The sequence below is a fragment of the Branchiostoma lanceolatum genome, chromosome 15 (assembly GCF_035083965.1).
Source record: "Branchiostoma lanceolatum isolate klBraLanc5 chromosome 15, klBraLanc5.hap2, whole genome shotgun sequence".
NCBI lineage: Eukaryota > Metazoa > Chordata > Leptocardii > Amphioxiformes > Branchiostomatidae > Branchiostoma > Branchiostoma lanceolatum.
The window spans coordinates 18329238-18344767 of NC_089736.1; the positions used below are offsets into that span (position 1 = coordinate 18329238).

The 15530-nt window shown below is 43.4% G+C and overlaps 1 protein-coding gene across 3 annotated transcripts in view; it reads left to right on the forward strand.

Annotated features, from left to right (window-relative positions):
* LOC136421136 (uncharacterized) overlaps positions 1–15530 on the forward strand; it is a 22066-nt gene continuing 6536 nt past the window's right edge. The window contains exons 1-4 of one of the 3 annotated variants that reach the window (XM_066408288.1): positions 1–112; positions 4590–5415; positions 9238–9368; positions 12303–12384. In XM_066408288.1, the coding sequence (XP_066264385.1) occupies positions 4615–5415; positions 9238–9368; positions 12303–12384 (1014 nt within the window). In that variant the 5' untranslated portion in view covers positions 1–112; positions 4590–4614. Of the gene's footprint in view, positions 113–236; positions 610–4589; positions 5416–9237; positions 9369–12302; positions 12385–15530 lie in introns of those variants that run through there. The other 2 variants (XR_010753369.1, XM_066408287.1) reach the window with 2 other exon arrangements.

Below are 15530 nucleotides of genomic sequence, written 5' to 3' on the forward strand. Positions count from 1 at the left end.
GTGACCAAAAGGTGTTCTAATATTTCATAAAGGCAGGATCCCGCTGGCGGTGCCACTGGACGGAGGAGGCGATTGTAATACAAGTCTGACATCCTCCAAACCTGTTCTTACGGTAGGTTCCACATGTAATTGACGTCAAATCTGTAATGCTAATTCTATAGGGGAGGCATTCGCGCAAATTCTAGAATTCCAACTCAGTCAAAGTGCTATGCTATCGGCTCCGCCCTATGGTGGCGCAAAAAAACCCAACTCCGAACCGAGACCGAAATGCCTCGAGAGTTCAGGAACATGTGTTACATTCGATGCAGGAGCGACCGAGGTTTCTCGTCCCAAGAAGCCTGTGCAGAATTAACGTTTGTGTTCCTGTTGTTGTGAGCTACTACTGCACAACAACATGACTTTCTACATTAGCCCACCTAAAGGAAACGTGTCTCTACAAAGACTACAGAGCTCGTGTTGCCAGCGCGTGGCCTTCCTGAAGGAAGTTTTCGCCCGTGGCCGGGATTTGTCCAAACTGTCCGAGTTGACGTTTCTGTGCAATACCGTGGAAAGGTCGGACTGTCTTATTGAGGGCTCCAGAATAGACCAGGCGTCTCACTTTACGCTCAGGTCAGTGTCCCGCTAAATTATGGGTGTTGTTGACGGTTTACGAACCCCCCCTCTTTTTACGATTTCGTATGTAGGCCGATGTACCCTCAGGCTGAGGGGCTGCAATGTCGCCAAGAAAAGTAGGACCGAAAATCTAATAATATCGGCAAAAGGTTTTTCGCTGCTTTCCGATGTATTTATTGGTATTGTCTGTTGTCCCTTTATTACAGGTTTGCGTAGCGAAACCTGTGTAGGATCCGCCGGGTTGTGTGTTGGTCGCCATCTTGAATTGTAACGACACGGCTCGCCATTTTTTATTTTCAGCCAATGATATTTGATTTCGTCACTATGACGCCACTCATTTCTCTTACTTATTCATTGGCCTTTCACTTATTCAGGAGTCACTTTTGCTTATTCATTGCATCATGTACTGAATATTTAACTTTATATCATTATTGATCATTGTCTTTATTCAATATTCATTCATTTGTGTTTCAAGCCCTCTATACTGTTCACACCGGCCAGACTTTCCTCTATATATACCACCGACTAAACTGTTTACTTTTGCTTGTGGGTTAACCCTGTACCTGAAAATGCAGTTGAATTGATGTTAAATAGAGATTAACCAATACTAATTTGGTATCAATTGATAGGCAAGAAGATAAGTTTTTTTACTATCTTGATGAAATCCATGTTGTTACATAGATAATCGATATATACATGTCTAGTTCTGGCCTCATTTGCATTATTAATGATTTATGCAAAATATTCATGTTTTCCTTACAGTAAATGCTACAGATGTCATATTGGAGGTGTAGGCAGCTTGAGGATAGTCGAAAATAAAGAAGGTGCATTATGCTAATGAAGACTTCATTTGCATAATTTATGCATAAAAGTTATTCTTCCTCTAGGGTAAATAACTTCCTCTAGGCACACAACTATCACACATTCAACTCAAATAAAAGGAAAAATTCAATTCCAAATATTCATAAAAAGATGCCGTAATCACTAAACTAACATAGCAAACCTGAAGTATATGTAGCACAAATACCTAACTCTAGTTTTGGGTAGAAACCATAATGTAAATTTTGGACCTGAAAATTATCATTTTTTTACACTTTTTTGATCGAACCTGCTTGAAAAAAATGAGTTTTCCTGGGGTCACGGCATATATGCTGAGAAAGCTTAGTAAATGGTGTCTCTGAAAAATGAAATAAAAATAAAAAAGTCATGTGATAACTTTTTCGCAATCTCCGATGACACAAATTCAGTGAAAATGCATTAGAAACGCTGCTATTCGGGTCATCAGGCAAAAAAAATTGCATCGCCGTTGCCGCGGATTAATACAAATAAGGCTTTGATGGCGAACCAACTTCACCATGCCCAAAAATACTACAACTCACGGGCTTTTCAGGAGATACTAAAAATCTATGCACAGCTAAAACGATCACCAAGCAATAAGGGGCAGAAATCAGGGTGACGACTACGCACTTCCGGCGGATTACCGTGTCATAACCCTAACCCTGGTCAGATTTGAACTCCGACCTGGAACCTTAGGACTACTACAGGAGGAATGCAAATGCAATAGGTTCCGGAATATAGTGCGGCCTAAACTCTTGAAGACTGGGTGGAAAGTTACATGTGAGAGGCATCCATGTGTAAACTGTGCTGTGTGGTGTACAGGGCTCGAAAGTCATTTTTGGAAATAGGTGCACTGGTGTACCCAACCCAAAAAATTAGGTGCACAGAAATAATATTGGGTGCACCACATAGAATAAAGTTGAATGTCATCAAAACACTCGAACTTCAATCTGTAATTCTATAGCTAACCTTAAATTTTCAAACAAGTGATACATCAAATAAAGTACAACAAAAGGGTAATTTGCTATTTCTGATACTTACATTTCAAGAATATTCTGTATGCTTAGTGTACAATAGTGCCTTTACCCTGTAGCCTACAAAAATATCTAGGTGCACTGGTGCACCCACAGTCAAAAATTAGGTGCACAGCTCCAATTTTGGGTGCACACAGGTGCACATGCACCCAGTATTTCGAGCCCTCGGTATAGAAATATGTCGGCTTTAAGACTGTAGGATTTGGATAGTGGACCTTTTCCGCTTTGTGTATAAATGCGCCATCTTGTGCAACCGCCTCACGGGGTCAGTCGGCTGCAGTTCAGTGACCTCTCGCAGAGCGCTGTTTCAAAGTGGGCGTTAATTTTTTGAGGTACGGACTCTTTGGGAGTCTACACGCAGAGTAACTCAGAAATGAGACCATAACATCTGACTTAATTATCTTGATTACATTCACTTAAAAGACATAACGATACCTATTTTGTGTGCTTCTCACAAGAACGTTCTTTCAAAGTTCCAAACCGGCTGCCATGTTCATTGTGATGTCATGAAGTTTAAAGTCATTGATTAATGTAATTACCTGGTGGGAAGAATTAAAAGCTGGAGGTATGATGTTTTGATGGTTCGATGGTCAATAACATCCTAAGGGTGTATATTTTGTGCAAATGTCTATGTTATTAAACAATATTATTATGGTTTATGTAATTCCAGGAAATTCTTAATTTTGAAGTCATTGGTGTCTTATGCACCTTGAATCAAACTTACTGCAACTGAGTTGAAAAAAGCGTTCCATCTCGATGTTTTCTTTACAGATTCCTAAGACTGCACTTCTCCCGCCTTTTTCGGTCGCCATGTTGAATGTCTTGAAATGTGATCACCACAATTCTCAGAATTCCGAGAAGTTACGGAAACTTCAGGAACATGCCACGAGCATTCGGCCGCTCGGATATGGCATGGATTACTTTAAAAAATGCCAACGACTCATCAAACTTTCAAAGGCAACGATGAGACGGAAATTTGTGTCGCCAACCAACAATATGTCTCATCCGATATGTTTTGCCGATGTGAAGTCATTTTTTTGCAGAATTTAGTAAGAGACAGACAATTTTGGGTTAGAAATACAAGAAATAGTCCTTGCTGTGAAGTCTGACTTTTTGACGCCATGCACCACGTAAGCATTTTGAAAATTTGAAGTTTAGACCCTGGAGCTTGCAGTATACTGTATAACATTACGATGGGCACAACAACAGCCATACATTTTTTTTCCTATTAAGAATAATGCACAAACCTTAAAGATTTTATTTACAATGTTTACAGTGTAAACATTTTATTAAAACATTTTATGGATTAATCAATGATATTCCATAGATATTTAATGTCCGTTAACCTTTATGATCCGTCACATTTCAGCATATGCAGCACTGAAGCATGAATAAACAAGCAGGCTTTTGAGCATTCCGAGAAATGTTGTGTGTGTTGTTTGCACTGTTTCCCTGTCATTACCACACATGTTTTGGTCGTCCACTTTTTGTGCTGTAGCAAGAAAACACATGTACATCAAAACTATGTAACTGATAGCATGTCCCTTGGGATTCTATCAGGCGGAACCTTGATCCGTCACAGTAATACAGCAAGGCTGTTTATCAATCATTTTCATATTAAGGACTACAGCTCCGTATGAATCAGTAGGCACTCACACTATAGGTTATCACCCCCAACAACAGTCACGATCGTCATGCCGGTGAACTGTCGGATTGCAGCAATCAAAACATCTCCATAACTACACGGTTTTTAAACATTTAAAAATGTTTGATCCGTTGTTTGGCATGCCAATGACATTAAAATCTCTGTTTTGTAAAAAATTACTCCATGCACATAAGGCTACAGATTTCCCAAAGTACGTCCTCACGTGGGGGCTGTTGGTATGGTCGTTGGTCTTGCTGTGTATTGGGATGTGAGCATTTTCAGAATAGGGGTGATGATTGGGCATTCAAAATTTGAATGTTTGTTCTGTTTATTAGATTTTGAAAATTTGCCCGGGGAATACTTTTATTCCAGGGGGTATTTGAGAGGTGAGAGTAGTTGCTTGAGTAAGTGTTATCTTGCTAACAGTTCCTTCTGTCCCCCCCCCCCCCCCCCACACACAGGCTGGCCTGCTGTCAGGATGCTGTCATGTCACACTTCTTGCTGGAGGCGGAGACAACGCTGTTCTGGTATCGCTTCTCATGCATGGCAAAAAAGCAACTTCTGCACTTGTTTCACAAAATTAGGAAGTATGAAAAAAAACTTCGGGATCAACAAGCTGAAATTGGAAAGTCCAATAGAGATCTACAGACTGAAAAAAGGTTTCAAGTCCTGCTGGAAGTTGTGACAAGCCTGAGTAGAAATGGCTCCAAGTGGGAGAAGATGATACAGTCTTACCTGCACTGTACTGACTCACATCTACCTGAGGTCAGAGTCAACCCAGTTGATTACAGAACAGACCTTACCACACAGTACTGTACCCTGCACTGTCATGCCCGTGGTACTGAAACAACTTCATTAGACTTGGAGAAAAGAACACAAAGAGACACTCATCATGGAGCTTCAGAGGAGATGACATTCCTGAAGGTCCCATTTCAGTACGCACTGCAGCTGATTTCTTTGAGAAGGGTGTGTGTACACAAGGGGTTTGCCTATGTACATTGCATCTACCTTCCAGATGTTGTTGCCAACATTTTTGAAGAGTGCCTTAGAATTGGAATTGAACTTGCACGCAAGGTGGTTCTTTCTCTCAGTGATCCTCGGATGCAGGAAATGTTCCGTCTACTCCGCCTGCAGTTCTTTGAGGATGGTTGCCGTGGTGACGAGGGTGTGGTGTTTGATACCATCAGTCCACACGAGGTTGACAGACTGGTGGACTTCTTCCCACCCTGCATGGCTCATCTGCACAGGACCCTGAGACACAAACATCGTCTCAAGCACTTCTCAAGGGTCAGGATTTAATGGGGCGGGGGGTTGGGGGTGAGATCATTCCGTGGGTTTGTACTGGCATAAAGCATATCACAGCCATATGACAAAATTCACTCTCTAATCTACCTGTGGAAGTTACTTTCAGAAGAATTGACTTTTCTGGAACCATAATACTATTACTCAAGCAACTGGATAAAATTTTATCCAGTTGCTTGAGTAATTATTTTTGGCGTATCTTACTACCTGGATGTCTAACTTTTATCAACTTTTATAATACTATTGAATAAAAAGACTCTTTTTACACAACCAAGGGATTTATTCAACTGACGTTTCGGTGACCCTCTGTCACCTTCTTCAAGGCAATGCTGACTGGTTCACATAGCAATGCAGCACAGGTGTTAAATTATTTACTTATATCACAAGGGATGACATCATTTTGCGGTCCCAAACGTACAGAAGTGTAACACAATGTCATACACAACTATATATCGATCAATTGTTTTGATGTTATCCCTTGTGATATATGTAAATAATTTGCGTTTGCATCTCATTAATATATATAAGCAGCAACACCTGTGCTGCATTGCTATGTGAACCAGTCAGAATTGCCTTGAAGAAGGTGACAGAGGGTCACCGAAACGTCGGTTGAATAAATCCCTTGGTTGTGTAAAAAGAGTATTTTTATTCAGTGACTTACCAACCTGATGAAACTATTCACGGACATAATACTATTGTTTAATAACATAGAAATTTTCACAAAATATTCACACTTCGGATGTTATTGAACATGGAACCATCAAAACATCATACCTCCAACTTTTTATTCTTCCCACCAGGTAATTACATTCATCAGTGACTTGTCCACTCATGACGTCACAATGAACATGGCAGCCGATTTGGAACTTTGCACTGCGGCTCGGAAAGAGTGTTATTTTTAGTAGCAAACAAAATAGATATTATCACATAGCAAGATGGCGTCGACCAATCAGAAGCCTCCATTGCCCATGTGTTAATCACCATAACACACCCGTGATCATCATTCTTGCCATTATGTAGAGGATAACACACCCGTGATCATCATTCCTCCCATTATGTAGAGGGGGAGGTTATCTTTTTGTTAACATTCATATAATGTTTATTTGTTCCCAAAAATGTTTACTATCTTGATATAATAAATCAAATATTTTGTAAGCATATGACAAAATAGAATAAACCATTTCAATACAAGTCTAACAAATCTAAACGGGCGGAACTGTAAGTGGAGCCGCCCACAGCATTGTCAGAAGGACACCCTGAAGCAGGGAGGACTGATGATAATAGTTTTTAAAAAGATTTGACATGCCAATATTGCAATGTTATTAAATATTATCTGTGGAAATGTTTGTTTTCAATATGAAATCTATCATCTTCTGTTCAAAAAGGACAAATGTAAATTCTGAAATGCATTCTTGATAGTATAAGGGTATATGCGTCATACAGGAATTATCTACTCTTATATGGGTCAATTTGGATAGGCTATATGATAATAACGTTAATGACCAGCCTCTTCCTCGGTGTATATGGTGTCATAACGCCTGGCCATGTGCTTTAACCACCGAATAAAACCACAGAGTGAGCGAAGCGTTATGACACCATATACACCTCGGGGCGGGTCATTAATCCGTAATTGTTATGTCCTTTAATTGAATGTTATCAAGATAATTAAGCACTGTTTGCTTATCAAATAATGTTTTTCACATGCCGTGGTGTAAGGTTCCGAACCGGCTGCCGTGTTCATTGTGACGTCATGACTGGGCATTAGTCACTGATAAATGTAATCACCTGGTGAGAAGATCAGATAAGAATCAAGAGCTGGAACTGGAAGTATGGTTTCTGATGGTTCAATGTTATATAACATCAGAAGGGTGTGTATTTGTTTTAAACGTTTATATTCATTGAATGATGCTATTCCTTTTTCAGATAATAAGAAAATGTTGTATCTTATAATACAATGCTAAACTTTCTTCCAACACTAAGGTATTCACGGATCAAATTTTCGACGACCACTGTCGCCTTCTTCAGGATCAATAATGACCAAACACTGCCGAACGTAAACTCGTGAGAGTTACGGACACGTGACTTTATTGACTCGTGTCATTGCGGATACGTGACGTCAGCAATTGGTCAAACGTGCCAGGAAGTTTATAACGCCCACTGTCTCTGTTGAGTGATGGCTGGAGTGCCCTGATGTATATGGCCTCCTTTATACCTCTCATAAAGTAGTCCTGTTCAGTGTCCAGTATTTTGACTTTGTCTTGTGAAACGGTATGGCCCGGAGATTCAATGTGGATGTGTTGAGAGATTTCCGACGAATGCGAGCTGGGGCGTTTGTGTTCAAGGAATCTAGTTCTCAATGAGCGTTCTGTCTCACCGATGTAGAATTCTTCGCAAGTCCCTTGTCTAGTGGTTCCCTGACACGGAATGTGGTACACTACGCCGCACTTCTCTTCTCTTGGGGTTTTGTCCTTCGGCGCCACGAGAAGCTGTCGCAGTGTGTTCGTAGGTTTGAAGCAGGTGGAGATGCTGTGTGAAGCAAATATTCTGCATAGGGGTTCTGAGACGGTCTTGATGTACGAGAATGAGAGAGGGACAAAGGACGCATCACCCTTCCGTACATCAAGACCGTCTCAGAACCCCTACGCAGAATATTTGCTTCACACGGGATCTCCACCTGCTTCAAACCTACGAACACACTGCGACAGCTTCTCGTGGCGCCGAAGGACAAAACCCCAAGAGAAGAGAAGTGCGGCATAGTGTACCACATTCCGTGTCAGGGAACCACTAGACAAGGGACTTGCGAAGAATTCTACATCGGTGAGACAGAACGCTCATTGAGAACTAGATTCCTTGAACACAAACGCCCCAGCTCGCATTCGTCGAAAGTCTCTCAACACATCCACATTGAATCTCCGGGCCATACTGTTTCACTGGACAAAGTCAAAATACTGGACACTGAACAGGACTACTTTATGAAAGGTATAAAGGAGGCCATATACATCAGGGCACTCCAGCCATCACTCAACAGAGACAGTGGGCGTTATAAACTTCCTGGCACGTTTGACCAATTGCTGACGTCAGGTATCCGCAATGACACGTGTCAATTAAGTCACGTGTCCGTAACTCTCGCGAGTTTACGTTCGGCAGTGATTGGTCATTATTGATCCTGAAGAAGGCGACAGTGGTCGTCGAAAATTTGATCCGTGAATACCTTAGTGTTGGAAAAAAGTTTAGCATTGTATTATGATTACTACCAAGAACACAGATGAGCTTTCACCATAATGTTGTATTTTGGTGTCTTATGCACTTTAACATCATGTATCTATTGCGTTCCAAAAACTGATTCAATGATTTTTGGGGGAACTGGTCCTTGAAGAAGTACTGGATTTGAGCCTGTACAACACCTACTGCATTATGATAAGTTGCCATGCAGTAGTGCAATTACTGAGGTCATTACAGCAGCTGGTTGTGGAACAATGAAATGTGTGCACCCCCTGATTATTGACCATGGGAAAAATTTAGTTCACTCCCGATAGGGGAGGGGACTTAACAAATGTATAAGATTATTGTTTTCTTTGATTCTTAATGCTTGTCCACTTAGCTCTGATATTTCTATCATGGACACAGTTTTCCTAAAGTTTCTTCTTATTTTTATTTTTGGAGAAAATACATGAAATTTGGTAGACGAAACATAATGTTACAAATGTAGAAGTAGAGGGGAGATATAGATCCTGGGCAGCTTTTACCCTTTCTTATGACACAGATTATTTTCATTATTCTTTGTCATGTGTGTATTGTCATGTTCAGCTACAGTACACACTGTTCCTGAAGGACCTAGGCCTGCCTGTACAGGAGGCAGTGGACTTCTGGCAGCAGGAATACAGCAAACCTGCCTGCAGGGACGGATGCACACACCACTGGGCAAGGGATGGCAGGAGGTGGGTCGGATTCATGGTACTCAATCTTAGTCTTGGGCTTGATACAATATCAGCAATGAAAAAGAATGAAGTTAGCATTTTATGTCCAAATGCATTTCTGTACAGCATCCACTCATACTCTTTTGTTTTGTGTATCAGCTTGCCTGAGGCCACACCACCTTCTTTTGCAAAGCTTTTGATTGTATCAGTCGCAGCAAAATGTTTAAGATTCTAGAGGCATATGGAGTCCCATTAGATAGTGTTAAAGCTATATAATATATATACAGTAGAATCCGCTTAACCGCACCACCCAATTGCCAGCGTTTTCGGTGCAATTATTCGGCTGGTGCAATTATGCGAAATGCCCAGCTGGACCGCACAACCATGGGCGAGGGGGTGTATTGTTAGTCAGAAACATTAGCACAAAGAAAACAAACGAAATTATTCAGTTATTAACTTTATTTATTGACCCTTTGCTGAAAATAAAGAAATGACTACGAACCTGTTTTGATTTTGCATTCTTTCATTTTTCCATGCGATCTACCGCATTACAACACACGTAATGTTACAGGGCAGGCATTCTGAAACATCGTCATACCACCCATGGGATAACAGTTTCTGTGTTACATTACGTAGAGTGCAGTTGTCGATTTACGTAAATCATGTACCGCCATGAAACTAGGAATTGAAACTAAAACTTGGTTACTGATTACGGGTGACCCACCCGGGACCTCCCATACGATTCCTATCAACGTAACTGCCAATGGAGACCGCCTTGTTTTGTTACTCAAAACAGTTTCAAACATATTGGCGGTATTGCGCCTTTACACCGGCAGGTATCGGCTCATTTGTACCGCGTTTGCCGATTTTAGCGTACCTTTTCAGTTAACTTGTCGAGGATTTTTGAAAAAAAATGGTGCAGTTATCCGGCATTGGTGCCCATGCGCGGTGCAGATATGCGGAGTCACCAACAATGCAGTGAATGGGAACCGGTTTTGGATATTGGGATTCGGTGCAATTAAACGGAAGGTGCGTTTATCCGAGGTGCAATTAAGTGGCTTCGTCTGTATATATATGGCGTCCGTCGGTCAGTATTGACCATGGTAAAATCCTAATTCACAACAGCCCTACAGCATCGACTATGGCTAAACAGCCCTATACGAGAATGGCAGTCTCTGCCACAAAAATCACATCTGTAAGCGGACTCAGTTCTGTTGCAAAGCTCTTTTCTGCGGATCTGCTTTTCTTCTGCGCTGTGCATCAGTCTGGCTTCTCCTGATTTGAGCTGTCTGAACAGTGTGCATCTCCACCTGGAACGATCACTTGCAAGGTCCTCCCAGTGCTCCGTATCAATATCTAGAGCCTTCAAGTTCCTCTTGCAGACATCTTTGAAACGCAGCTGTGGCCTCCCGGTACGTCTCTTTCCTGAGATCAGTTCTCCGTAGAGAAGGTCTTTGGGGTTTCGACCATCCTCCATGCGACGGACGTGGCCTAGCCAGCGAAGTCGGCGCTGCCTGAGCAGGGTGAACATGGTAGGGAGGCCAGCGCGGGACAGCACTTCGGTGTTGGTCACTCTGTCCTTCCATGATATGCCAAGGATACGGCGCATACACCTCATGTGAAAGGCGTTTAGCCTATTCTCCTGCTTGGCATATAGGTCGACCACGTTTCACTCCCATAGAGAAGTGTGCTAAGAACGCATGCGTTGTACACAGCCATCTTTGTCTTGACAGAGAGTTTGGGGTTCTCCCACACTCGAGTGGTGAGACGGCGAGTGTAGTTGCTGCCTTTCCAATCCTCTTGTCGATCTCCTTGTCCAAGGAAAGATTGCTGCTCGCTGTGGATCCGAGGTATGTGAAGTGGTTCACAGCCTTCAGTTCATAGTCACCGATGGTGATGGCTGGAGGTGCTTCTACATCCTGGCCCAGCACTTCTGTCTTCTTCAGGCTGATGATCAGACCAAAGTCCTGGCATGCCCTGGAGAAGCGATCCATCAAAGACTGGAGTGCCTGCTCTGTGTGAGCTGCAAGTCCGGCGTCATCAGCGAACAGTAGATCTCTGATCAGGGCTTCCTTTACCTTTGTTTTGGCCTTGAGGCAGTTGAGGTTGAAGAGTCTGCCGTCGGATCTTGTGCGGAGGTAAATTCCTTCTGTTGCTGTTCCAAAGGCTTGCTTCAGGAGCAGGGCAAAGAAGATCCCGAACAACGTGGGGGCCACAACGCAGCCTTGTTTTACATGTATGTCAAAAGGCTCAGATAGGTTGCCACTGTACAGTACTGTCCCCTTCATGTGTGGAAGGATTCGATGAGGCTCTGTAGCTTTGGTGGACAGCCTATCTTGGGTAAGATCTTGAAGAGGCCGTCTCTGCTAACCATGTCGAACGCCTTGGTGAGGTCGATGAATGCTATGTACAGGGGCATGTTCTGTTCCCTTCGAGGTGCACCATTTATGGCCTGCTGCGTGGTACAAGATAGCGTCTAACTACGCGGGTGTAAGTTAGTAAGTAGGAACTAATTTGTCATGGCAGTTTTGCTGACTAGGCTAGTTTGACATATATATAACCTGTAAGTACATCATAAGTTTCACAAATAGCCTAAAGCATGTATTTATACATAACATAAATGTAAATGTAAAGTATAAAGCACCAGATGGCCTACCTGGACTCAGCCTTTAGGAGTCAGCTGGGGATGCCTCTCAGACAATTTACATAGCCCCCCACCCCAGATGCAGGGGGTGGGGAAAATCAAGAAAGAATTTGTAATTTTGCAAGCGTGAGTTTCATCACCACACGCGCTACGGGAAATTATACACGCGCGTGTATAACTTCCCGTAGCGAGGTGTTGGGACTCCTGTTATGCATTTCTTCCCATTTTGGTCCACATATACCTGCCTGTCACCGGAGTAATCCAGACGCAAGATGATGATGATGGTTAATTCTATTTCTTTTCAATTGCAGGTATACATACAACATCAGGCACTTGTATGGTCTGGAGGGGTCAAGGATTAACTATCGGTCCCACTGTTGTCAAGGAATCTTGGTGAGTATGCTGTTAACCTTCATGAAAAATGGAGGTATTGATTTTGTGTGTACATGTATGTGTGTCTGTCTGTCTGTCTGTGTTTCTGGATGTTTGTAGTCAGCATAACTTAAAAACCTACGGATGGATTCAAATGATATTTGGTACATACAGTCAAACCTGCCTAGGCGACCACCTTTTCAAGGCGACCACCTGGCCATGGCTACCGCTCTTTCTCGGTCCCGAAAATTTTCCCCATAGGCACAAGCATTAAGCGGCCTGCCCAACGCGACTGGCACGAATCGGGACCGCACAGAGCACAATCCCTGCCCATGGCGGCCGCCTCATTTTCAAATATGTGGCGACATCAGATTTTGCTGCATATGACTGAAACATTTTAAAGACCTTTACGGACTTCTCGGGAAGACATGTTATTGGTCCGGGCCAACGCCATTTTGGTAACGTTTCTTTTTACTTCTACTACGGCAGGACGGCAGGGTGGACATCTCCATCCTACCTCCGGCACAGCCGCCTCTACTTCTGGGACGTCTGTTTCCAGTTCCTATCCTTCCTTCTTATCCAAATCTACTCTTCTCCACCTCTTCAGACACAAGACGGACCAGCTGTGTCTGTGCCTTCCCTCTGATCTTTAGATCTCTGTATAAGCGCAGGAGTGAAGCTCCCACAAACCCATGAACTCCTACTTCAACTGGGTACAACTGGGTTCTCCAGCCGTTCTCTCTACACTCCTGGACTAGTTCTTCATACTTGAGCTTGTTCCTCTCGTATGCTGTCTGAAGATTTTCTTCTCAGGGTACTGTCAATTCCACTATTACCACTGACTTCTGGTCCACAGACCACAGGACAAGGTCTGGTCTTAGGGCTGTCTCACATATGACACTTGGGAAGTGGAGCTGTTTATCCAGGTCTACCAGCATTTCCCACACTCCTCTGCAAAGTGGGCCCCCTCCTATGTTGCTGCTACCACGGGTAGGCGCTACCCCTCTGGGCTTCTGCCCTCTTCTTATAAACTGGATAGGCAGCAGTGGTGCCACAGTTCCTGCAGTCTCCCTCCTCACTTCTCTAGGGTTATTGCAATCTGTCTCAGTGCCTTGTTGTGTCTCCATGTGTACCGGTCCTGTTGTAGAGCTGTTCTGCAATTTGACAAAATGTGTTTCAGTCCAGCTTTTTCTAAACCACACAGCTGACAGGACTCTTCACTCTTGAACCATCGGGTGAGGTTTTGAGGGCTTGGGAGGACATCATACACTGTGCGTAGGAGGAAACTCACCCTAGCATTCTGCATGCTCCACAGGTCACTCCCTCTACCAGTTCAGCCATGACCCATGCTGACTCTGGCCAACAGCTGCCACCCTTCTCTTCTCCTCACTTTATTCTTCAAGTGCAACTTTCAGACGCTGTGTCTGAATTGTGTTGACTTTTTACAGGTTGTAACACATTTAAAAAATTGATACTGACAAATACTTCTTAAAGTCGTAAAATACTTCTTAAAAACGGTAAATTAAAACTCAGTTAACATTAGGACATACAGAATAAGCGACAGTTTACAAAACCAGATAATATAATCCATACTGGTTTTTCGTAGTGACAAACAAACAAACAAACAATGTAGGGCAACTGATTAAAATGCATGTACATTACATTTGTCGGGACACGATATCACAAACAACATGTAGGAATGTTCATGAGTCACTGTTTATCAGTCCAACCAAGTAGGGGATAGGTGAGTTTTTGTAGCGTGACGTGCAACAGTATGGGATGTCAATCTTGTGTGAGTTACGGGTTTCACGTCCGGTAACTTGCTGCCTAGGTGGGGGTAACCAGCTGCGAAACTCAGCAGAGTTCAACAGAGACTTGGCGAACGAATGGCAAATGTTGACTCGTCGACCTGCCAAAGAGATGAGGTTCATAGTGATCATGGCTGTGTCGTAGTTGTGGTATTGCGGCCCAAGAATAATCATGCATGCCTTTTTCTGGATAGATCCAGACTTGCAGATTGTTTGACGGTTAAGGATGGATGCCACACTGGTGTCGCGTATTCGAGTGCAGGTCTGATATATACAGTAAACACAGTCGTCAGATCTGTCACGGATACGCCGAAGCACTTGAGTCTGCGTAGGAGATAGAGTTTTCTGTTTGCTCCCGAGATCATCTGGGAGACGTGCAGGTTCCACTTTAAGTCGCTTTGGACCGTCACCCCTACTACTTTGACGGACCCCACGGTTTCCAACTCTTGGCCATCAATGGTGAGTGGTTCCGGCTGTGGGGGTGATTTTGCATAGCAGACATGGAGTGCTTTACATTTCCCTGGGTTTAGTTTCATTTTGTGTTGACCAATCCAGATGTTGAGGTTGTCCAGGGTTAGCTGAAGACTGCATGGTTGATGTATGGACCACGTTTGTGCCAAGTTCATATCGTCCACGTATTTCCACCTGTCACAAACATCCCGAAGTGCCCCGTCGATCATGGCCATGAATATGATTGGCCCTAAGATGGTGCCTTGGGCCACACCGCAGGTAAGGTGGGTCCAGTCAGATGTTTCTCCCATGTAGTTTACCCTCTGCCTTCTGTTTGACATGAAGTTGTACACCCACGGTGCAAGGGCAGGGCGCACTCCCAGATCCAGTAGGCATTTGATTGCAGTGGCACGATCGAATTCTGTCAAAGGCTTTGGACAGATCTGTGGTGACAAGGGTACAAGTAGAGGATGGAACGGAAGTTGATTTGTACATAAAGTCCAGGAGGCTCACGAGAGCATGGGTTGTAGACCTCTTCCTTCTGCATCCAAACTGACGTGGGTCAAGACTTGGTGAAATGTCCTCTAATATCCAGTTCGCTATGAAGCGTTCACAAGTTTTGGCAAGAAGTGGGGTCAAGGATATGGGTCTTAATTCTTCAATGTTTGGGGGTGAAGACTTAGGTAGTGGAGTAACGTTTGCCTCCTTCCACTGGTGGGGAACAATTCCCTGTTTGATCGAGGTATTCAGTAGGTCGCAGAGACGGCTACTGATTTCGCATGCAAACTCTTTGAGTATGGCTGCAGGCACCCCGTCAGGCCCTGGACTCTTGTAAGGGCTGGTAGAACGAAGGTGGCTGAATACGTCCCAGACTTGGATGGTCGGAAGTGGAAAGTCCGGAAGGAATGC